Here is a 26,641-nt window from a genome sequence, read left to right on the forward strand (position 1 = left end):
GAACACATTATCTTAAGCACAAAAGACAGAAAGTTCACCTATGCCACATCCCAGCTGTAGTAAATTTCATTTATAGACTATTATTTGGTTGAACATTAACATTTCTTGATAAATGCATTGTTTACAGAGACTTAAAGTAAATATACAGTAGCATGCATCATTTATGATATTAAATATTAAGAAGTTCATTATTAAGTCCCAAAATTTTGTTCTTTTTTTTGTGATGTAATACTAAGGCTAGTTTATGCTTGCTTTCTGAAAAGGTCCTGCAAGATTTCCCTCCATTGTGTTCTAGCATGGTGTAAATACAATTTGAATTATTTGTTAACGTGAGTTTGAAAGAACTTTGATCTATGAAACTTATTAGCCTAGTATGTTTATAGATTATAGTACTTTAGAAAAAAATCTCAATTTTCGTTATGACTCTTTATCTCCTTTGTTTATATGGGAAAGAAATTTTAGTGCATGTATTCTTTGAGCCAGGCACTTGCAGAAGGCTCATTTGAGCTTAGAAGTTTGAGAACAGCTTTGACAATATAGGAAAACCCTATCTCGGACAAACAACCCCACCAAAACTTGTATCTCTTAAAAATAAGAAATGGGTTGTTTAATCTTTTTTTTTTAATTTTTTTTTAAAAATTTCCACCTCCTCCCCTCCTTCTACTTTCCTCCCGTCCCCTCCCCCACTCCTCCTCCCCCTAATTCTCTAGGCTGAAGAGCAGTCAGGGTTCCCTACCCTATGGGAAGTCCAAGGTCCTCCCTGTTCCCCCAAGGTCCAGGAAGGTGAGCTTCCAAACAGACAAGGCTCCCACAAAGCCCGTCCATGCAGTAGAATCAAAGCCCAGCGCTATCTTAATTAAGGGAGCCATTTTAGGGTTGGCAAGAGACTTGACTCTATAGGGGTTCCCAGGTGTCCAAGGAGCTGTCCCCAGCTTGTTCCTTGACCAGCAGAGGAAAGGGTGCCTGAACTAGCCTTGTCCTATAGCCACACTGATGAATATCTTGCATATTACCATAGAACCTTCATCTGGTGATGGATGGAGATAGAGACAGAGACCCACATTGGAGCACTGGACTGAGCTCCGAAGGTTGTTTAATTTTGAATGACCCCTGATGTAGTGGTGCAAGCCTTTAATCCCAACACTCAGGTAGAGGCAGGGATAGATCTGAGTTCAGGGTCAGCCTGGTCTACAATGAGAGTTCTAGGACAGCCAGGGCTACATAATGAAACCCTGTCTCAAACAACAACAACAACAAAAACCCTCAGAGAACAAAATCTTGAATGAAATTTTCCTGTGTATGTGTGCCTATTTTCTAGGTGATGTTCTTCTTATATAGAATTTTACTATTTTAAATTATTTTTAAATTATTATCTAGAATTACTTTTAGTAAAGCAATGGAGCATTAATGTGCTAAGAGGTACATAAGTTAGCATTTTATTATTTTTTAATCTCATTAATCTGTTGTATATGGAGCTTCATGATTTTCCATCAATCCCCTCTTCAGGGGATTGATTTGAGAATAAGTATTTAACAGTTGGCTGTAGTCATCACACAGTAAAATCAGTACTCTGAATTAAAATATATTCATTCTTTGAAACAATATTAAAATATCCAGCCTCTTCCCCCTTTACCTGAAAAGAACTTGTTTAGGAAATCAAAGGAATAGGTGATTGTACCTTAATAATAATAATAATAATTAAAAGTAGAGAGCCTTCCTTCAGTTTACCAGTTAGATCAGAAATTTATTTGACCCAAAGTCACAGTTGATAGAGCCATGTGGGTTTCCTGTGCCCTTGCTCAAGGGCTTTCTGTTGAAATGTCCTTAAGTAACAGCAAGCGCTTGGTTTTTGATATTTAACTTTCTGAGTAGTTTATATGTCCTACATATTAATCTTCAGCTATATACTTGGCAGAGATATTGCTCTTATTTTCTGGGCTGTCTTTTTATACTGTTATTATCTGCTGTGTAGAAGGTTCTCCATTTTCTGTAATCTCACTCGTTAATTCTGCATTTGTGCATGTGTGTGTATGCATGTGGGAGTGGGTGTTTGTAAACATGAAAGTGTGACTAGATGTATGTGTGGAAGCTAGAGGTCAGCATATGAGTGTTATTCCTCATACACTGTCTACCTTGTTTTTTTGAGACAGCATCTCTCATTGGACTGGATATTTTTGTTTGTTTGTTTGTTTTTTGATAGAGGGTTTCTCTGTAGTGTTGGACACTGTCCTGGAACTAACTCTTGTTGACAAGGCTGGCCTTGAACTCACAGAGAGCCGCCTACCTCTGCCCGCTGAGTGCTGGGATTAAAGGTGTGTGCCACCACTGCCTGGCTTTGGACTGGAATTTACCTATTAGAATAGACCACTTGGCCAAGGAATTCCAGGGAGTGACCTCCCCCTCCGCAGCATGGGGTTACAACCCTACCACCATGCCCAGCTCTTACATGGGTTCTAGGAGTTGAACTCGGATCATCATGCTTGTGGGACACTTACTGACTAAGCTCTCTCTTCACCACTTCCAAGTTTGTCAGTTTTTGTATTATTTCCTGTACTGTTTAGAGTTATTATCAGAAAGTCTTTGCCTAGTCCTATATCTTGAAGTACTTTTTCTATGTTTTCTTCCAGTGGTTGCATAGTTTCAGGTATTACATTATGGTCTTCAATCCATTTTTAATTGTTTTTTGATAGTATGAGAGATAGGGCTTTAGTTTTCTTCTGCGTGTGACTATCAAGGTTTCTAAGTACTATTTGTTGAAAGTAGCTAACGAAATAGCCCAGTTAATAAATGGGAAAATTAAATGAACAGACAGTTTGCAATAGATGAAGTACAAAGAACCAATAAACATAAAAAAATTCAGGACTAAATCAAATCAAATGAAAACATTGGAATTTTTTTTTGAACCCCAGTTACTATCATTAAGAAATCAACATGCCAGTGAACATGGGAATGGTGGCAATGTGAATTAGTGTGGCGACTATGGAAATCAATATGGAGTTTCCTTAAAATGCTAAAAGTAAAACTACCATATGATAATTTTGCCATTACTACTGAACAGTTCTCTAAGACAGCAGATGATAGAGATATGATCTGCATGTCCTTGTTCATTAGAACACTGTTTCAGTAGTAGCTAAGTTATGGAGTCACTCTTGGTGCTTATCAGCAGATAAATAGACAAAATGTGATACACGTATGTATACCCATAAAGATAGATTTTATTTAACCATAAAGAACAAAATGTTGTTTGAATGGAAGTGGGTGGAACTGAAATTCATTAAGTGATATATCAGACTCAAAAAGATAGTTATTGTATGTTTTGTCACATAGAAGGATACTAGACTCAATAGATGTATCTATAATCATGTATGCATGGTATAAAAGTAGATATAGATCTTGGAAAATTTTGGAAATGAATATGATCAAAGTACATGATATACTTGAATGAGAATATCCTTAAGATATTTTATGTTTCTTGTGGCTATTGTGTTTGCTGATGTTTCTCTGATTTCTTTTCTCAGCCCCTTTATCATTGGAATATAGGGTTACTAATATTTCTGAGTTGATCTTGTGTCTTGCCACATTACTGAATGTATTTATCAGCTGTAGGAGTTCCCTGGTAGAATTTTTGGTGTCACTTACATATACGATCTTATCATCTGCAAATATGAAAGTTTTACTTCCTCCTTTCCAGTTTGAATTCCCTTGATCTCCTTTCGTTGTCTTATTGTTATAGCCAAAACTTCAAGAACTATGTTAAATAGATATGAAGAGAGTGGACAGCATTGTCTTGTTCCTGATTTTAGTGGAATCACTTTGAGTTTCTCTTCATTTAATTTGATGCTGACTGTCAGCTTACTGTATATTGCTTTTATTATTTTTAGACATGTTCCTTGTATCCCTGATCTCTCTAAGACCTTTATCATGAGTGGTGTTGGATTTTGTTGAATGTTTGTTCAACATCTAATGAGATGATCATATGGGTTTTTCTTTCAGTTTATTTATATGATGGATTCATTGATAGATTTTCATATGTTGAACCAGCCCTGCATCTCTGGGATGAAGCCGACTTGATTATGGTGGATGATTTTTTTTGATGTGTTTTTGGATTTGGTTTGCCAGTATTTTATTGAGTATTTTTACGTCTATGTTCATGAGTGAGTTCTCATTCTTGGTTGAGTCTTTGTGTGGTTTTGGTATCAGGATAATTGTAGCATCATAAAAAGAATCTGACAATGTTCCTTCTGTTTCCATTATGTGGAACACTTTGAGGAGTATAGGTATTAGCTCTTCTTGGAAGTTCTGGTAGAATTCTGCACTAAAACCATCCATCCCTGGGCTTTTATTAGTTGGGAGGGTTTTGATAATAGCTTCTATTTCCTTGCAGTTTATAGATCTATTTAAATTGTTCACCGGGTCTTGATTTAACAAAATATCTTGGAGTAACACTAACCAGAGAAGCAAAAGGCCTATTCGACAAGAACTTTAAGCCTTTAAAGAAAGAAATTGAAGAAGATACCAGAAAATGGAAAGATCTTCCATGCTCTTGGATAGGTAGGATCAACATAATAAAAATGGCAGTCCTACCAAAAGCAATCTATAGATTCAGGCAATCCCCATCAAAATCCCAACACAATTCTTCACAAAGAACAATAGTCAGCTTCATTTGGAAAAACAAATAACTCAGGATAGTAAAAACAATCTTGTACAATAAAGGAACTTCTGGAGGCATCACCATCCCTGACATCAAGCTTTATTACAGAGCTACAGTAGTGAAAACAGTATTGGCATAAAAACTGGTTGACCAATGAAATCGAATCAAGGACCCAGATAATAATACACACGCCTATTAACACCTGATTTTGACAAAGAAGCTAAAATTATACAATGGAAAAAAGAAAGCATCTTCAGCTATGGTGCTGGCATAACTGGATGTCAACATGTAAAAAAATAAAAATTGATCCATATCTATCCCCATGCACAAAACTCGTCTAAATGAATTAAAAACCCCAATATAAATCTGACTCCACTAAAATTGACAGAATAGAAAGTGTTAAGTAGCCTTCAATGCATGGGCACAGAAGACTACTTCCTAAATGTAACCCCAGTAGTACAGACACTGAGAGCAACAATAAATAAATGGAACCTTCCTGAAACTGAGAAGCTTTTGTAAAGTGAAGAACACACAGTCAATAAGTCAAAATGTCAGCCTACTGAATGGGGAAAGATTTTCACCAACCCCATATCAAGCAAAGGACTGATCTCCAAAATATATAAAGAACTCAAGAGATTGAGACATCAAAATTCCAAATAACTCCAAACTAAAAAATGGGGTACAGAACTAAACAGAGAATTCTTAACAAAAGAATCTCAAATGGCTGAAAGAAACTTAAGGAGAAATGTTCAACATCCTTAGCCATCGGGGAAATGCAGATCAAAACAACTTTGAGATACCATTTTACACCTGTCATAATGACTAAGGTCAAAAACAACAATGATAGCTTATGCTGGAGAGGATGTGGAGTAAGGGGAACATTCATCCATTACTGGTGGGAATGCAAACTTGTGCAACCACTTTGGAAATCATTATGGCGGTTTCTCAGAAAATTGGGAATCAACCTACCTCAGGATCCAGCAACACCGCTCTTAGGAATATACCCAAAAGATGCTCCATCATACTACAAAGACATTTGTTCATCTGTGTTCATAGCAGCATTATTTGTTATAGACAGAACCTGGAAACAACTTATATGCCCCTCAACTGAAGAATGGATTAAAAAATGTGGCACATTTTTTTCCACATTAGAGTACTACTCAGTGGTAAAAAACAATGACGTCTTGAAATTTGCGTGCAAATGGATGGAACTAGAAAACACCATCCTGAGTGAGGTAACCCAGACCCAAAAAGATGAGTATGGTATGTACTTACTCATAAGTGGATACTAGCTATAAACAAATGACATTGAGCCTATAGTTCATGATCCTAGAGAAGCCAAGTAACAAGCTGAACCCTAAGAAGATATATAGATCTACCTGGAAAGTCGAAATTGACAAGATCACCTGACAAAATTGGGAGCATGGGAGTTGGGGGAGAAGGGAGGGTGGAAGGGGAAGAGGAGCGGAGAAGACGAGGCGGGAGGAGAACTTAAGGTAATGGGATAGTCGAGATGGAGAAAGGACAGAGATGAGAGCAAGGATAGAGATATCTTGATATCTTGATTGAGGGATCCATTGTGGGGCTAGCAAGAAACCTGTGGATTCTCAGGAATACACAAGGATGACCCCAGCTATGACCCTAAGCAGTAGAGGAGAGGGAGCCCAATCTTGACTTGCCCTATAGTCAGACTGATGAATATCTTAAATATCACCATAGAACCTTCATCCAGAAACAAATGCAGAGACCCTCATTGGAACACTGGTCTGAGCTCCCAAAGTCCAGTTGAAGAGTGGGAGGCATCAGAATATGAGAGCAAAGAAGTCAAGACCATGATGGGTACACCCACTGAAACAGTCTACCTGAGCTAGTGGGAGCTCACCAACTCCAGCCGAACAGGGAAGGAACAAGCATAGGTCCAAAGCAGTCCCTCTGAATGTGGCTGGTGCAGACTGAGGGGCCACTGGCAGTGGGAACAGGATTTATACCTACTGCATATACTGGCTTTTTGGGAACCTGTTCTCTTTGGATGGATACTTTTCTCAGCCTAGACATAGTAGGATGGTCTTTGGACCTTCCCCAAAGCAATGTGCCTTACCCTCTCTGTGGGGCAGATTGGGGGATAAGTGGAGAGAATGGGAGGGAGGGAGGGAGAACTTGGATTGGTTTGTATAATGAAAAAAGATAGTTTGTTCTCTTTTTAAAAAAAAAATAGAAAAGAAAGTAACCCTAAGTTTTTCCTTAGTATAGCTAAAAATATACCTAAAAGAAACAAAATATTTCTCTCTGTACTGGGACCATGACTAATTTGGTATGGACCTACTTATTGTTCAACTCCTTTATAGGATTATAGTTTAGAATTAGCTCATAATTTAGAAATAATGTAAAAATTCATTGTGTGTCTTTGGATGCTAATGCTTATGTGTAAATGATTGATTTTTTTAGATGAGAGGAGCAGTGTAAACCTTCTGAAAAGGTTTCTATGCTTCTGGATGCTGGAGGATAACTTGCTACTGCAGTGAAGATTATGCAAAATAATTCATGTTAAGGTTCTAACATAGTTATCTAGAACGTAAGATACTGATAAACATTAGCTACCTTTGTTTTATTTATTTTTTTATGTGTATGGGTGCTTTTACCTACATGTATGTCTGGGCACCATGAGTGTGTAGTACCCACAGAGACCCGAAGAGTTCATAGGATCCTCTGGAACTGGACTTAAGAAAAGTTGTTAGCTTCCATGGTTGTTAGCTACAATGTTGGTACTGGGAACTGAACTGCGATCCTCTGCAAAAACAATACTGAGCTGTCTGTCCAGGCCCAATAACTGCTTTTGTATTAGAATATAATATTTCACGGTCATTAAAGTTAAATACAATTATATTAAAGAAAATTTCAGAAAATATCGTTATTAGTATCAACAGTTGATTATGCAATTATGCAATTATGAATAGTAAGTCTGATCTGGTAGGAAAAAGCTTAGAGATGATAGATTACCTCAGATCCTGAGAGGGCTCTAAAGTTCTATAATTACTACAAGGTCAGAATTCTTTCAGTTAACTATTATATGTCTTCTGTTAATTTTGCAAATAAAAATAGTACTTTAGACTTAGAGATTCAAGCATGGGAGACTGAGTTTCTATTATGAAAGCTTCTCCTTTGGCTGTTTTGTTTGTCATTATCTGGGCATGGTTAGTTTTTATGACTTAAGTAGGAGTTTTGCGGATGGTGTGAAAAATATTTGGCAGTATCTGATAGTTCTATATTACTCATTGTCAGTCATAAGAGATTTTAAAAGCATTATAGTTTAAAATCTAGCAAGGAAAATAAGAGGTTAGTATCATCAATATGAAAGATTTTGAATACTTTTTTTAAATCAGTAGTCTTATAGATAGATTTTTTAAGACTTGTTTATTTAGATGCATAAAAGGTTGTTTTTCTTCTCCTTGATAGTAGAAGCAGTTTGGATAGAAAGAGAAATATCCTAAAGTACAGTGGCCATAGAACATGGCGTTATATACAATAGTAAAATTATTGAGGACTGTTTCCAAAAAATCTATGGAATAATAACATGTCTTACGTGTTGTTAGTGAGTATACTTATCCACTAATCATGTAAGTAAGCAGACTTTTTAAATAAACAACAACAACTTGTATTTGAGTTTTTAGAATACTAAATTGCATTGTATGTGGAGTAGAAAGATGCAGCATGTATGACTTCCCCCAAATTTATTGGGCATTGAACCCTTTTATTAAACATTTTTACTAGTATCTAGAAGCAAAGCTACAAGTAGCACTTCTAAAATTATATTCTAGTTTAGATAGTAGACAAAAAATGGCAGTTGTACCTTGTGTCTTATTGATTCCAAAGGAAAGAACCTCTACTTACTTTGTTCAGTTATTTTTCTATTTATAAGTTTTAAACATTTCTGAAATACTCAACATTTAACAATTTAGGATTTATTTACAAATTAAATTTATTTACCCTTTGTTACTACTTCTGTAGCATATTCATGGACAATACTAAACTTTTGCCTCACCATTTTCCTGAGATTGAACTATTGATTTATAGATGTTGTGATCTTTAATTGTGTGTGTGTATGTGAGTGTGTGTGTATGTGGGGGGGGGGGAGAGGGAGAGGGAGGGAGGAGAGGAGAGGAGTGCTACTTGAAAGAAATATAAAAGTGTTAAGTCATGCAAAACCTGAAAATTTTGACTAAAGTGATCTTACAGAAATAATTCTGTAAAAATTATTAAAAGTACTGTTATTTGATGATTATTTTCAGGTTGTCCTATCTAGAACTGAACATGGGCAATTTTAATAATTTCAGTAATGAAATATATCATTTCTTAATCTTGCAGTTGCTAGTTGAATAAAATGTCTGTCAGCTGACTAAATGACTTCCTTTCACACTGAGCCCTTTAAGCAGATTTTCTCTTCTGTGTCCAGTTGTCATTAGTTTGGTTTTGGAAAATTGTCACTTTAACAGGTAGTAATTGTTTTAAAGTTGCTCATAGTATTTTGAACTATGTAAAGTCAAGTGATGGCTTCTTTGTCACATGGAGATTCTTAAGTACAGTCTCAGCATAAACATGTTTTTAGCATCCAATACAAAAAACTTTTTATTGTCACATATTTTTTTTGTGGTAATTATTACCTATTATCTGTCTCCTAGTTTTTACTTTCTCTAATTTGTATTATACTAGGCTTTCTCATATGTTACATTGGGGTATTTCAATTTTTTGATAACTTCTCAGGTTCTTAAAACTTTATGGAAGTATGTGACATTAAATATTATACTTTAGTTAATATTTATTAATGATTAAATAATTGAGAATTATATTTTAGTGAAAATGACTGTGATATATAGCTTAGTTTTTAAAAAGACTGTATTACTTCCATTTATAAGTCCATATATTTATATTAAATTTATATTTGTAATCCTTTTCTATTAGGTTTTTAAGTAACTGTATTTATAAATGAAGATGCCTAATACTTTGCTCCAAAGATATTCTTGTTTATTCTCCTCCTCCTAGTAAAATTGACCTGGTTAGACATTTGTTATATAAGCCTACAATACAAATGTTTCTAAAAGTTGCTTGTCATCTATCTGTTTTTAGTAGAAATTGTTTTTCATAGTTTGTTCATAGTGGTATATTATGGGTATTTTAATAAATAAATCTTGCCTCAAGATCAGAGGTAAAACCAAAGCCACTAGAGGTCAGGTAATGGTGACACACACCAAAATATGCTAGAGTATTTTCCTTAATTTGCCAAATGTAAATAGACTAAATATTGTAACTCTAATTCTTGATTGATAACTGTTTTATATATGTAATTTTACTATGCTAAAGTTAAAACCTTCCTTTTTAATTAGACAGAAAAGGGAAGATGATGTGGAATATTCTTCTGTATATGTGTTGCTTTTATTGGTTGATGAATAAAGCTGTTTCAGCCAGTGGCTTACCAGAGTAAAGCTAGGCAGGAAATCAGAACAGAGATATAGAGAGTTGGTGGTGTCAAAGAGACACTATGTAACAGCTGAAGTAGAAAGATGGCAGAACATTACCAGTAAGTCACAGCATTGTGGCGATACATAGATTAATAGAAATGGGTTGATTTCTGTTAGGAATATGCCTGAACCATTGACCTAACAGTGTTTTAATTACTATAGTCTCTGTGTGTGTCTTTGGGATTGAACAGCTGGGGGACCAGGCAGGATAGAAACTTTGCTTATATTTGTTCTTTTTAAAAGCTCAGTCACAGTTTTATTTGATTTTGATAACTATGTTATTAATGCTGATGTGAAGGTATCAAATGATTTTTTTAAACTAGATGACTCAGAAATCTTAGATTAATCTAGTCTAATCAACATTTAAAAGATTTTAGTAGTCCTGGGAATTGTTTTTCAGTTATTTGCAATTTGGTGATAGCATTATTACTGTTTCTTACATTTTGATTTGTTTTTTTTTAAAGACACCTAGTTGCTGGGCAGAGGAGGGAGCAGAAAAACGATCCCATCAGCGCTCTGCATCATGGGGAAGTGCTGATCAACTGAAGGAGGTATGTTATCTTTTTTATTTTATAACTTGTTTTGATCTTGTTGGGTTGTTTTTAGTATTTTCTCAATATAGTGAGACTTCTATTTGTCATAACCTACTTTTTTCATAGTCACAGAGTTGAAATATACTTTAGTAAAAAGTAAATTTTCCTTATTTTTATAGCCTTTATATTCTTAATAAATATGTATCCCACCAATTGTGACATTTCTAGAATCAACCCTGATTTTATGTAATAATCTCTGTTTTAGTAATCATTTTTGTTTTAGTTATCTTTATTTTTCCTTAGCTTACTTTTTCTTTAAAAAAAAATCACAACAACCAGAGCCATAGATCATAGCTTTCTTTCTACAATGATAAGATACTTTTGTTTTCTTATAGCTTTTTATGATATCCAGCTTATTATGATCCATTGGCACCTCGTACTACAGTGGAAGCCAAATCTTGTAGAAATGAGTTATTCCTTAATATTTTATGAATAGTCCAAAATATATCTATATATTATTTTTCCTGATAGTTTTTCCATGCAAATCATAAATTTTTACCTATTTGTTCTTTCAAAGCTATAGGAAACCCATAGTTAAAATATCTAGTCCGTCTCTTAGGTAAGCACTTCTTCCAAAGATGACTATCCTGTCTCTGCTGCCATCTTCTTAGTGGGGACAACTCATTGCTTTTAAGAGAACGAGTGTACTGGTTTTAGGTGAGGTTGGCAAGTATTTTTTGTCTAAGTTTGCTTTCTAGTGCTGTGATAAACACCATGACCAGAAGCAACTTGGGGAAGAAAGGTTTAATTTTACCTTACAGTATACAGATTACAGTCTATCACTGGGGGACCCAAGGCAGGAACCTGGAAGTAAGACTATATAGCAGAGACTATGTAGAAGTGCTGCTTACTTGTTTGTTACACATGGCTTGCTTAGTTACCTTTTTTATATAACCCAGGACCACCTCACCAGAAGTGGCATTGTTCATAATGAGTTGAACCCTCCCATATCAATCATTGATCAAGAAAATGCCCTATAAACTTGCTTATGGGCCAATCTGATTGGAGGCATTTTCTCAGTTAAGGTTCTTCTTCCCAGGTAACTATAGCTTATGTCAATTTGACAAAATAGTAGCCTACACAGTTCTTTTATACTTTGAATTCAGAATTATATCACTGAATTTTTGACTCCTAATACTTGGGTCAGTATTGTCCCCTTAAAATTCTGAGAGGTTACCAGTAAACCAGTTTTGGTATAGGTTAACTATACACATTTCTCTCAAATTTTATTTATGTGTATTTGGGTATGTCTGCTTGTCTGTATGGAAACACATAGTCCAGAAAAGTGCCTTAGATACCTCAGAACTGGAGTTACTAGGAATCATACCTGGGTCCTCTGCAATACTCATTTGCTGAGCCATCTCTTTAGGCTCAGAATTTCTCTTGAATGTTTTTCCTATGCAGAGTTCCAGATTGACCAGTATTAATGTTATATACTTTAGGTTGCCAAATTACTCATATACTGTGATGTCTAATCCAAATGGTCTGGTAGCATAATATTGCCTATGATTTTATTTTTAGCCTCCTTAGAATGTAGAAAATCTATAATTTTGGCCTGCCTCCTATCTATATACATAATAAGTAGAAGTAGATTTCTCTAGAGGAAGCAAAAGAAAAGGCTTAGTCTAATGCATCTAGACTGCAATAGGGATACAAACTTAAGTATAGAATATAAATAATGATAAACCTTCCATTTTGTTCAGTATAGTTTCAGACATACTGCTGATATTTCACATAGTTCTGTTAGAACTGAGTGCTTATAGCAACATGGTATATGCTATTACAAGAGAGCAGCTGAATTACAAGAATTGATTGTTCTCTTAGAAAACAACCGTAAAACCAAACAGTTTCATCACTCTAGATGGGATCAAAGTAATCGAGCAGTTTTGCTTATGAAAACTTGGGGTTCAGATAGTATAAATTGTGGTATTCTTGTTCAAAATGAAAGAACAATTGCAAAGGAGATTGAAGATGCCAGTGGAAATAAAACTCAGTTAAGGTTGTAAAAGACCAGAACTTAAAAGGCAGTTCTGTACGTTCATGCACACATCACACAGATCTAGTAAGTCTTACAAATGTTCATTGAAGAAAATACAAGCCCATTGGTAGGTTAGCATATGATGAATTAGTCAGTTTTTGTTCATCTTTTAGTTTTATAAGCTCATAATATCTCGACATCAAGGAAGTTACTTAGTGAAGTGGTTAAGATCCTGACTGGTACATGTTTTTAGTTAAAAATTAATACAGGATTGCTTTCACAGCATTGTGAAGTACTAAAAAAGGCTTACAAATTGAAGGTCAAAGACCATTTGTCATTAGGTTTCTCACATGTGAAAGGAACTTTATTTTCAAGTGTTTCCCATCTGTAAAGTGGATATCACCAAGAGCATATGTTTTTGAAAAGTTAGACATTGATCTAGTTAACTTTTCTGTTGTGGTAAACACTATGGCCAAAAGCAACTTACAGAAAGAAACAGTTTATTTTCATCCTACAGATCGTTGTTAAGGGGAGTCAGAGCAGGAGCACAAGGCATGGACTAGCTCTTGTAGACCAGGCTGCCCTTGAACTCGTAGAGATCCACCTGCCTCTGCCTCCCAAGTGCTGGGATTAAAGGCCTGCGCCACCACCACACAGCTCGTTAGGCTAGTTTTTTATACAACCCTAGTCCACTTGTCTAGGGATGTTGCTGCCCAGAGTAGGCTGGGTCTTCCCACAGCAATCATCAATCATGGCAAGCTCTCCCAGCCATGGTCACAAATCAATCTGACTTGGGCAGTTCTTCAGTTGAGGGTCCCTTATTCCAGATGACTCTAGGTTACACCAAGCTGGCAATAAAAACTAACCAGCACTCTGTTAACAGTTGTTCATGCTATATTATAGTTGTAAATTTGCTTCTGTATTAAAACTTACTGCTTATGAAAGTTCTCCCAAAGCAAGCCTAGTTTGAGATGTTTGTTTGTGAGTTGTCTTTCATTTATGTGAAACTGTATATGGGCAGGCATGTGACTGTGTAGGGATCAATTTGCTTTTACTCAAACTGTAGAAGTTTTCTGTGAAGATACTTGATCTTGTTATAGTCTGTTTTATATCAAAAGTTGGAACAGCCTGAGATTTATGACCAAGTTCATTTTCAGAAAAAATAGATTATCTTTAATTATTTAGGGAAAGGAGTGATATAATTCAACTCTTGTTAAATGCTTTATTCTCATTGTTTACTTTATAAGATTTATCTTCTTTTTTCTTTTTATCTTAATTCTCCAGTCAATATAGATAGATTGGTGGTTGTGTTAGTTTTCCATTGCTATAGTAAAATACATAAGATAATCCACTTAAAAGTAAGGAAGGTTTATTTTGGCACATCTTTTCAAATTTTTCAGTCCATGATAACTGGGCTCTTTTGCTTTGAGCCTCTGGTGTGTAACTCGTCATACTGAAGCTTTGTCAGCTCATGGTGAATGGGAAATAAAGAAAAAGACAGGGAAGATTTGGATATCTTTATCCTTGCAGCACACACCCAGTCACCTCACCTTTTCCCATAAGGATTAACTGTTAAAGCTCCCACAACCTTTGAGTAGCGCCATAAACTGAGGAAAAGCCATGGTAACACTTATAGGTCTTTGAGAAGACATTCTAGATTTTAACTATGATGGATTAAGAGAGTGGCCTGCAGAATTCTGTTTTTCATTTCAAATTTGAGATTCATCACTTAATGCAAATGTGTTATGCTTTAAAAAAAAATTTTACCCCATGTCCGTACCTTTAAGTGACAATAACAATAGTATCTATCTCATATTCTTTTGTTGAAAATCAAATGCAACAGTTGCTATCTTAACAAGCATCACAATAACTTCTGTGGTGCTTTGTTGCTCAGTAAGTAGTTACTAGATTTAGTGATAATTTTTATTAGTGGTTGACACAGTCATTGAACTGGCCTACAAGGTGCTCTGAATAATGTTTGGAGAGTTATGCTGCCAGTCAGGGTGTGCACCGTTAGAGCATCTCAGCACAGCTAAATGTCTACAATTTTGTCACCTACATTTGACAAAGGATAAATTTACAATGTAACAATGTTTCTTTACACAAAGAAGGTTTGTTCTAGTGTGTTGCATGTTCCAAATGTCATTAACAAAAATAGAATTTTGTGGCTATATATTTTAGAGGTCTTTTTTTTTTTTTTCCTGGTAACTCAATTCTGGGAACCATAGCTTCCAGTTGTAATGTAGTATCAAGATTCCTCTTCAGTAACACTGTTTTCCATTAGTCTTGTTAGAACATACTGTTAGCTTTGAACTGCCATTTTCTTCTTCTATAAAACAATATTAACACATGGGTAATGGGGTTAGAGAAAAGAGGTGTCTTCAGATACACTGGAGACTTTTTTCCGTCAAAGGGAAAGGACATTTTAAACAAAACCTGTACGAAGCTAGAGTGTTTTCTGTTGCTACATTATGTAAGTATGCAGCTCTTGTTGTTATAGGGAAAATGAATATAAGAGCCTCCTGCATTTTGAAGCAAAGAAACGTTATGAAGGTAAAATCTGAAACAATCTGACAAAATTTAGTCTACCTGCTTACCTGCTGCCCCACCAAGTAAAACTGCAGAAATTAAACATTTGTGTTGTACATTTATTTCTCATTTTCAATCATCTTAGTCTTAACAACTTGAAGAATAAATCATTGTACTAAAACATTATCTTCTATTAAATCTTTTGAGAAAAAAGCTGAAGGAAAAAACAGCACTGGTGTTCACTTTTGCTTTCTTGTCTGTTCTCTCCCCAAAGCAGATTGCCAAACTGAGGCAGCAGCTACAACGCAGCAAGCAAAGTAGTCGTCACGGTAAAGAGAAAGATCGGCAGTCACCTCTCCATGGCAACCACATAGCAATCAGTCATACTCAGGTAGGCTAATTGTTCAGACTTTATTAATTCCTCTTAATGCATTACTAAGGGGAAACCTATACTATAACCAAAGTTTTATCTTTACTTAATTACTATTTTTGTAACATATAACAGAGTATAGTGGCCTGAGAATGATATTTCCTTGAACTGAAATGAAGTCACAGGTAATGTGCTTGCTGAACAAAACCCTTCCAGTAGCACCTTAAACTGTCTGCTTTGTATTTCAGGCAATGCATCTTATTTCATATGAAGACATTTAAAACTAGAGTTTTTATTTTTCCCCCAATAAATTTGTGCTGACATATCTTACTGAACAGATCTGAAAAGTGCTGCCATGAAGTGATGAATCTTAATAAGTTAAATCTGATATTGTGACCAAGTAGTGCATTGATAGGGATAATTTAACATTAGGACATATTAATATAACTTACTACCTCAGAAAGTCAAAACATAGAAAATACATCAGATTTTCTTGATATTGATAAAATTGATAGCACTTGATATAGTATTTTTTGTGGTTATTAAAGTTTTTATTAAACTGAAAATAGCAAAACTTCTTATTGTTATTAATTGTATGTCTCCTAAGATCAGATTCTTAATTAATATCAAGATAAAGATCATCACAAAGGTCTACATTTATTGGCATGCTATGTAAGGGACTAAGAAAGGTATCACTAATTGTATATAATATTGTATATTTATAAAATAAGAGTGAATTAGCTAGACTATTAAAACTAATTATGAGATCATTAATATGGAAAATACTGACAATACCAAGTGGTAATGAGAATGTAAAGCAAAAGAACATCTGTACATTGCTGTTAGGAGAACACAGTAATATAACCACTTGGCAAGCATATACTGACCATTATCTCCAGTATTTCTCCCTTCAAGTAGCCACTAGAAATTAAAACATATCTGCATGAGTGCTTGAGGAAGCACTATTTGTGATAATGAAATGAAAACAAATATTCTCTCACTGATGATTAGACAGATACTTTACATAACTGTACATTGTAATGGTATTCAATATTACAATGGAAAGTATAGGAACTGAATGCAGAGAGGCCCCAAAGAATATTTTTTTAGTAATGGAAGACTCTAAATGTGATTATACCAGTAGATTAGCAAAACTCAACTAACTGTGTTTAAAATGGGTGATATGTTGTACCTTGATCATACCTGATCAGTATTCTACAGCAAACTAATATGCTCTAGACAGCCAAAGTGGGAGTTGTGTGTGCTTTCCTTTTTCTTCGTAATCTTGTAGAATTAATATATTTGCTAGTTTTATTCAAGCACTGTCAGTATTATCTTATTATCTCAATTAAGTTCTTTAAAAAAGACTAAGATGATTAAACTTGCTTTTAATTTTTTGGTGTCCGGTTATTCATAGAAACTACTTACTTTTGTTATATAAACATTTGTTAGTGAAGTATGAAGTCTAGTTTAGAATGCTTTAAAGTATTCTTAATAACAAAAATATCTAAATAGAATAAATTAAAAATTGACAAATTTTGATAACTTACACTTGCTGATATACATATATACTCACAGCAATATTCTAATTATGCTTATGATTAGAATTTTGCATGATAAAAAGATAACTGAAGTTTAGTGCGTTAATTAAAAGTATAAACACAAAGACTCAATAGTCTTGTAGTGTGTTAATGTAAAAGATATAAAATTTCACTAATTTGAATTAAAAGAAATATGCAAGTTATACATGTTTATTGAGGTTATAAAATGAAAAGTAGAGAAAATTGATTGTTTTAACCTATAGTTGATGAGAAGATAGCTTTAGAATAATAGTTTATTCTAAATTAATACATAAATTATGTCTGACTTCCAGTTGACACTTTAAATGAATTGTTTTTTATTTAATGAATTGTTTTCAAAGAATATACTGTAAATATATCCATTTCTCAGAAAGAAAATTTGAAAACTTCTTTTATTATTTAAGGAGTTGTGTTCAGAGGTCATATAAACATACTTGTCATGCAGAAAAAAATTTGCAAAGGCTTTTTCTATAAGATACCAAAATTGCAGGGCTGGAGAGATGGCTCAGTGGTTAAGAGCACTGATTGCTCTTCTAGAGGACCCAGGTTCAATTCCCAGCACCCATATGGCAACTCTGTAACTCCAGGATTCAGCACCCTCACACAGATATACGTACAGACTAAAACACCAATAAAATAATTTAAAAATATATCAAAATTGCTATAAAATTGTATTAAAATAAACTTTGTATAAAGATTACTAGAAAATTTGAATCAAATAGAGAATTGATGAAGAAATGTGAGGTGAACTGATTTAATATAGAGGCAATACTAAAACTATCTTATACTATACATAGAAATAAATCATGATATGTATAATATTTTTTATGAAAACCGTAAAACAACTAAACACTTGATAATAATAAAATGGAAAATTATGATAGAGCTAATGATTCAGTGTGTTTATTCATTTGTTAATGAAATATGAGGCACATTAGTAGGCAATAGTAGAAGTTAATAAGAAATATTAACATGCTGACTGCCACAAATCATGTTTAAATTCTAGTTACTATTAATGAGACCATTTATTATTATTATTATTAATTTTATTATTATTATTATTATTATTAGACACTTTGGTCCTTTCCTCCCCTTATTTCCTGTTGTATTTCTTGAGCTGCAAAATGTTCATTGACAGATTTTGACTTTCTGTAATAGTTGTTAGAAGTGGCTAATTCTTGAAAATCCATGCAGAGGACACTTGAAAACAACCTTAAAGCTGCTAAGTGAGTGCTGAATTTAACATGGTATTGTTTTTATATTGCTTATCAATCCAGTGATTGTATTAAGTAGCTGACAAAATGAAAACAAATGTACTAAAATGTAAATATCATGATATCTCCACAGCACTACAGTGGAGTCCCATGATAACTTAAAGAATTTCAACTCTACTTCTCAGTAAAACAAAAATGAGACATTAAAAAGTAATTAAAATTACTATCTGCCATTCTTTGACCAGTGTATACATTATATAGTAATACCTTTGCTTTGCACTTAAAAGGATTTCAAAGGATTTTGATTCCATATTATTTTCACCTTTCTTTAGAAATTAAATTTCTGTATATGCATTTGAATTTTTATTGTTTTTTGAAATGTCAGAAATAACTGCTCGTTTTGTATTTTAAGGCATTTTTGTTTGCTTCTTGTTTTTATGGTGGGGGCATGCAGAGGGCATGTCACATATGCTAAACAGAGGTCTGCCACTTAGCTACACCCCAAACTCTTCATTTTTAAAAATGTAGCATGTTCCAATTCTTTATTTATTTGACAATAAGTAATTCGACTCTATTCTATCTTCTGCCTCAAAGGCTATTGGATCAAGGTCAGTACCTATGCCTTTGTCAAACATATCGGTGCCAAAATCATCTGCTTCACGTGTGTCCTGCAATGTAGAAGGAATAAGTCCTGAACTGGAAAAGGTATTCATCAAAGAAAACAATGGAAAGGAAGAAGTGTCCAAGGTAAGATTACATGGGATATTTAAGTACTTCTTTCTTTAATGTTACAGATTTTCTTAAAAGCACTTGTGGCTGGGTAACAGCTTTATGGAGATAAAATACAGACCATAGGGTTCTCTCCTATCCCTTTAATATATTTGGCTATAGGCCACCATTGCTCTACTTTCTGTGTCTATGGATATTTCTGTTCCAGACTTTATAAATAAATAGCATCATATAATGCATGGTCTTTGGTAACTGACCTTTTTTCACTTAGCATAGCATGTCTATAATTATCTATGTTGCAGTGCGTAGCAGTACTTTTCTTTTTCTTGACAGATAGTACTTACTTTTATGCATTTTGTTCAGTTAACAATGAGCTGGGCCCTCTCCATCAATCACTAAATAAGAAAATGCCTTATTGGGGCTGGAGAGATGACTCAGTAGTTAAAAGCACTGGCTGTTCTTCCAGATTACCCAGGTTCAATTCCCAGTACCCACATGGAAGCTCACTCCCAGGGGATCTGACACCCTCACACAGACATGAATGCAGAGAAAAACACTAATGCACATGAAATAAAATTAACACAAACAAAATACCATTGAACTTTTAGATATTTTGTGTTTTGGATATTTTCTGCATTTTAAGATACTTTTTAACTTTCATACTTGTATAGTATACTTTGGTTATATTCTCTCTAAGTTCCCTTCCTCAATGTCTCCTCCCCCAATATCTCTCATTTCCCATCTGACTTTTTATCATTTATCTATCTATCTACCACTAAGTCCAATAGTGCTGCCAATGGGTTCATGGTATGGGCAATCTACTAATGGCCTGCCCCTCAAAGAAAGCTTGTCTAAGACTGGCTTGTCTAAGACTGGGATATCAGTAGCCCTTTCCTATCCATACTGGAATTTTTGACTCCAGCGTTTGTGGGGTTCTTATACAGTTAGCTGCAGCTACTGTGAAGTCAGAGGTGTAGAGACCAGCCTTTCACAACACTCCTTCTTAACCCTTCAGCTTTTACATTCCCTGTCACCTTTTCTATGCCGTTTGCTGGTCCTTCAGGGAGAGGAGCTTGATTATGGGGGGGGGGGGGTATTTATGGCTCGCTTATTCTCAGCATTTTGAACAGTTTTGAGTCTTTCCATTAACCTTTACCCTCTGCAATACAAAGCTTCTCTGATCAAGGTTGAAAGCAGCAGAACTCTATGGACATAAGCATAAATACTGAGAAGGGAATTGGACAACACGACCATTTAGCAAAACAGTATCATAGGATCTGTGGCTTCCCTAAACATGAGTTTTGAACATGTTTACAGTACCAGCTATGATTAACCAAAAAACATAAGCATATAAGAAGGTATGAAGATGCCTAATGAAACCGTTAGTTCATAAACTAAAGTATACTTTTTTTCTAATGGAGTTGAATAGAGGTGTCCTAAATGAGTGAACAGTGTTGTCCAGAGAAAACATGGGTTATTAAATGAAAATCTTAGTTCCAGGCACAGATTACTCCCTGTGAATTATTGGTCAAGGATGCATTAGAGACACTCAAGACAATATAGGCTATTGCTCTTGTTCTTGGTTGTTCATCATTAACTATATAGTAAGACCTTGTTACTAAAGGTACCACACACTTCAGTTGCAGAACACAGAAATAAGTTTTGAACTGGCCAGGAATTTCTCTTCCTGCTTGCCAGCTTACGTAGTGCTGGAAAATGCTATGTGGGCTCTTGGGGGAGCAAAGACATCAGTGGCCTTACCCAGTACTTGAATGCTTCAGTAATGTCTTGACGGATAAGATGTACCTGCTGGTACTGTAGTAGAAAGACTGCTTATAGGAGTAAAGACTTGCTCTGTTGATTGAAAATTGTACATTGACAATTAATTTTATATCAGTTTATTAAAATTAAACCAAAATGCCTATATCTAAAAGTGAAAATTGGCACATTAGCTATTACTGATATCAGTATTATAAACCTTCCTGTTTTCCATAATTATTTTTTTGTAAAATATGTAGATTTGTAAAACTTGTTTTGCTTTTGTAATTCTACCTTCAAAGAAAGATAAATAAATATATGCTATCTAGTTGTAGATTAAAATATAGAAATAAAGAAGAATTTTATTTACTAAGTAGCACATAAATAAAATGTAACTCACATTTTGTTCCAAAGTAGTGTATCATTTAATTGTTTCCCAGCACTGCACATATTTTTGAACTAACATTTTTTTTGTCAGAGTTTGGCCTAGTGAAGTCTTTCTTTTACTTCATTCTTTAATTGGAAACTTCTTTTAGTAATGAAGGAGCTGGAGACTTAGTTGGATATTCTCTTTATAATAGTCATTATCAAATTGTAAAGTTGGTGTCTGTTCTAGCAACATCACATAAAGTTTCCGTTTCAATCAGCATTATAAAAACTACTGATATTTAACCTTACCTAGATTTTCTTCCTCTATTTCTTCTCTAACACTGTTTCTGAATCTTTAAAATGGCAAGACTCAGAGCAAGTGGAATAGGCACACCAGTGAAAATGAATACTAATTCATCGTACTGGTTCATTTTACTAGCACCGTAATCCTTCCTATACAATAATAATAGTTCTGATTATTTATGAAAAGCTGTAGCTTACAGAGTTTTACTTGTTGACTGCAGACAAGTAAGCACAATGGGTTGAGAGCTAACAAGACTAGAAGGCGTCTACTCAGAGGCTCTGGCACTATCACCATCAACTCTAAACTATAGCTTCTTTCTTTATGGAAACAAAATAATTGAACTGATGAGCTTTAATGAGTTCCACAGTTCAAAACATGTGATTGTGATTGTAGTTTCCTGCTTACTACTCTTGCCACATCTAGCAGTATATTATATCTAAGAAAGATTATAGATCATCATACTTTGTGTATGCTATGTTAACAGAATTGTTGAGATTTTTTATTCTCCGTTGAATATGAGTGCAGTTTTATTAGAAATTTTAAGTGATTTCAAAGGAAGTAGAACTTCTTGAGCTCTAATTAGTAAATAATAAATTGAAAATTTATACTCACCAATATGATGTTTCATTTTTACCTTATTAGCAAGTAAAAATTGTCTCTTCGAATGTTCAGTTTATTCTCAATGTGAATGTGCCATTCATGGTGCTAAGTATTTGGAGTTTTGATGTTAAACTTACACTGGTCTTAAAGAATATCGTGGGAACTGCCTGGGAGGATATACAGGAATCCTGTAACATGCCCAGAAATTAAGATACAAAATGGTGTATTTATTCACTGAGACCATGACATCTGAAGACATGCCCCATTCTTTCTGATGTCACCGACATGCTTACTGGTGTTCCTCTTGCAGCCTTTGGATATACCAGATGGTCGAAGAGCTCCACTCCCTGCTCACTACCGCAGCAGTAGTACTCGGAGCATAGACACCCAGACTCCTTCTGTCCAAGAGCGCAGCAGTAGCTGTAGCAGCCACTCCCCCTGTGTGTCTCCATTTTGTCCTCCGGAATCCCAGGATGGAAGCCCTTGTTCAACTGAAGATTTGCTCTATGATCGTGATAAAGGTGAGAATGAAGTCATCCATTTATATGGAAGGCCTGCTATTGCTCATTATAGTTTGTGTCTTAGACCATTACACCACTTTTCCCCTTTGTTGAATGGTGTGATTGTAAATGAGGAGTTATTACAGGTTTGTTCATTGGTTCACTTTCCTCCTTTGTAACTTTCAAACATCTTCCATAAATGTGTCAGATAAGCACAGAGCCTGGCTCTAACAGCTAGCAAAAGCTATAAAGTGGAGAGTATACAACAACATGCTAGTACTTTCCTTCGTTTTGTTCAGAGCTGATGATAGTTATGGTACAATTTATATTCCTTATACCTAAAGCTAGTTCTTATAATTAGTGATTTTGAAGGAATGTTCCCTAACAGTGTCTTGGCAGAGTGTGTGTGGTATGAAGGTGCACTTATGCATGATGCATATGTGAAGACTATAAGACATGTTTTGTAGAGATGAGATAACAGAAGAGATGTCTTCTGTTCTTTGTTTTTCTTTGCTTTAAGACATTGTCTTTTGAACTAACAGCATGTCTTTTGGATGAGAATGTCTGGCCAGTGAGCTCTCAGGATCTTTTTGCCTCTCTCCCCACCAATACTGGGGCTTATAGGAACATGCAGTCCTGCTCAGTTAAAATGTGGGTGCTGAAGATTTGAACTTGGGTTCCTAGGCTTAAACAGCATCTGTCCAGGCTTTCTGTCTTTTTATGTGCAACAGGATTTCTCATGGGTTCTGGAGTTCACCATTATGGTTAGATTAGAGGGCCAGGGAGCCCCTACTATCTGTCGCCTGTCATTGCTTTTCAGCCACAGGTTGCAGATGCACACCACCATGCCCAGCATTTACATGGTTTCTCATGGTGATGCAGCGAGCACCTTAGCCAGTGAGTTATCTCTCTAGCTACTCCACCTTCTTCTTCTTCTTCTTCTTATTATTTTTAAGGATAGGATTGCTCACTAAACCTGGAACTCACAGCTAGGCTGACTGGTCATTGATCGCCAAGGATTTACCTGTCTTTACCTCTCTAGTCCTGGAGTTACAGATAAGTAAGCACGCCAGCTTTTTTTTTTTTTTTTTGAGTATGTGATAGGGATCTGATCTCAGATCCAGGTCCTCATGCTGACTGATTCATCTCCCTGGCCTTATGACTATATATATATATATATATATTTTTTTTTAGCAAGTAGAGAAGGTTCAAAGAATATCTACAGAATATCACTTTAAGGTTTATAGATAAATTCTTGTTAACTGTTCAAAAATTGATAGTACTCACTGCCTATCAGGTCCAAACAGTTTTTCTGTGCTCTTGTTGTCTTTGGGTTAACTGCTGTCATGCCACAATTTACATGATTCTTCATATTCTGGTCCCTAAGACCTAGCTGCAGACGGCAGTGTTGATTGCCTACCGTTCATGTTCCTTGGATACTTTGAGAGAAACTGAACGTATTTTTTAGATAAAAGTCAATAATAACAGAAATTTTAAAACATCTTAGTATTGTGATCATTTAACCAATATTACCACTGCTGTCTATGATTTATTTTGTGGTATTTTTATATGTGCAATGTGTGGGTCCTAAATGTGCAGCCTAGTTAATTTTTATATGTGTAGGAATTTGTGAAGGGAGGCTCACAGTACAGATAGAGAACAAGTTTGGTGTCTCTTAAGGTGCTCCCAGTCTTCGCAGGTATATCCTTCCTTTCTACTTGGAAGTTACCACTATTCTGTCTTCCTCCACCACAATTTAGTTTTTACTTTGTTAAAGGAATTTCACAGAAACAAAATGATGTTGACGTATTCTATATGTACTAGTATCTTGTTTACTCTACATGTTATATTTCTTAAGAGAAGATTCTCTGGGATTGTAATTTGTAGGCTGGTTTTCTTTGCTTTATGTTTAAAGACTGTGTATGAGTGAGTACATATGATAATTGTCTTTCTGGGTCTGGGTTGCCTCACTCAAAATGATGTTTTCTAGCTCCATCAATTTGCCTGCAAATTTCAAGATGTCGTTATTTTTGTCTGTTGTGTAGTACTCCATTGTGTAAATGTACCACATTTTTCTTATCCATTCTTCAGTAGAAGGACATTTAGGTTGTTTCCAGGTTCTGGCTATGACAAACAATGCTGCTATGAACATAGTTGAGCACATGTCCTTGTGGCACAGTTGAGCATCCTTTGCATATATACCCAAAAGTGGTATTGCTGGGTCTTGAGTAAGGTTGTTTCCTAATTTTCTGAGAAATCGCCACACTTATATCCAAAGGGGCTGTACCAGCTTGCACTGCCACCAGCAATGCAGAAGTGTTTCCTTTACCCTAAAATATCTCCAGCATAAGTTGTCATTGGTGTTTTTTCTCTTGGCCATTCTTTCAGGTGTAAGATGGAATTTTTGCATGTCTCTAATGGCTAAGAATGTTGAGCATTTCCTTAACTGTCTTTCAGCCATTTTAAATTCATCTGTTGAGAGTTCTCTGTTTAGGTCTATACTTCATTTATTAATTGGATTATTTGTTCTTTTGATGAGCAATTTCTTGAGTTCTTTGTGTATGTTGGAGATCAGACTCCTGTCTGATGTGGAGTAGGCAAAGAACTTTTCCCGTTCTGTAGGCTGACATTTTATCTTGTTGACCATGTCCTTTGCTTTTTGGTTTCAGGAGGTCTCATTTATTAATTGTTTCTCTCAGTGTCTGTGCTACTGGGGTTATATTTTTAGAAGTATTCTTCTGTGCCAATGCATTCAAGTGTACTTCCCACTTTCTCTTCTATAAGGTTCAGTGTGGCTGGCTTTATGTTTTGGTCTTTGATTCATTTGGACTTGACTTTTGTGCATGTTGATAGATATGGGTCTATTTTCATTCTTCTACATGTTAATACCCAGTTATGCCAGCACCATTTGTTAAATGTGCTTTCTTTTTTCCATTGTATAATTTTAGCTTTTTGTCAAAAATCAGGTGTTCAGAAGTGTGTGGATTAATATCTGGGTCTTCAATTCGATTCCATTGGTCTTCCTGACTATTCTTATGCCAATACCAGGCTGTTTTCAGTACTGTAGCTCTGTAGTAGAGTTTGAAGTCAGGGATTGTGATGCCTCCAGAAATTCTTTTATTGTACAGGATTGTTTTGGCTATCCTGCGGTGTTTTTTTTGTTTTTTTTTTATTTTTATTATTATTATTATTTTTTTTGCTTTTCCATATGAAGTGCGTACTGTTTTTTCAAGGTGTGTGAAGAATTTTGCTGTGATTTTGATGGGCATTGCATTGAATCTGTAGATTGCTTTTGGTAAGATTGACATTTTTACTATGGTAATTCTACCTATCCAAGAGCATGTGAGATCTTTTCCCTTTCTGGTGTCTTCTTCAATTTCTTTCTTCAAAGATTTAAAGGTCTTGTCATACAGGTCTTCCACTTGTTTGTTTAGAGTTGTTCTGAGATATTTTATGTTATTTGTGTCTATTGTGAAGGGTGATGTTTCTATGATTTCTTTCTCGGCCCATTTATCATCTTTGTACAGGAGGGCTTCTGATTTTTTTTTTTGAGTTAATCTTATATCCTGCTACATGACTGAAAGCGTTTATGAGTTGTAGAAGTTCCTTGGTAGAATTTTTGGAGTCGCTTATGTAAGCTATCATATCATCAGCAAATAGTGAGAGTTTGACTTTCTTCTTTTTCAATTTGTATCCCCTTGATCTTTTTTTTGTTGTCTTATTGCTCTAGCTAGGACCTCAAGAACTATATCGAATAGTTATGGGGAGAATGGACAACCTTGTCTTATTCCTGATTTCAGTGGGATCACTGGGAGTTTCTCTCCATTTAGTTTGATGTTGGCTGTTAATTTGCTGTATATTGCCTTTATTATGTGTAGGTATGTTCCTTGTATCCCTCTTCTCTCCATCCTGAAGGGATGTTGTATATTGTCAAAAGCTTTTTCGACATCTAA

General features: G+C 35.0%; 1 protein-coding gene across 3 annotated transcripts in view; it reads left to right on the forward strand.

Annotated features, from left to right (window-relative positions):
* Glcci1 (glucocorticoid induced 1) overlaps positions 1-26,641 on the forward strand; it is a 113,519-nt gene that overhangs the window by 72,754 nt on the left and 14,124 nt on the right. For 2 of the 3 annotated variants that reach the window (XM_085683627.2, XM_048448942.3), the window contains exons 3-6: positions 10,629-10,715; positions 15,539-15,655; positions 19,023-19,175; positions 22,499-22,709. In XM_085683627.2, the coding sequence (XP_085539753.1) occupies positions 10,629-10,715; positions 15,539-15,655; positions 19,023-19,175; positions 22,499-22,709 (568 nt within the window). The remainder of the gene's footprint in view (positions 1-10,628; positions 10,716-15,538; positions 15,656-19,022; positions 19,176-22,498; positions 22,710-26,641) is intronic. The other variant, XM_085683626.2, reaches the window with a different exon arrangement.

This window comes from Myodes glareolus, chromosome 25 (genome assembly GCF_982192425.1).
Source record: "Myodes glareolus chromosome 25, mMyoGla1.1, whole genome shotgun sequence".
Classification (NCBI taxonomy): domain Eukaryota; kingdom Metazoa; phylum Chordata; class Mammalia; order Rodentia; family Cricetidae; genus Myodes; species Myodes glareolus.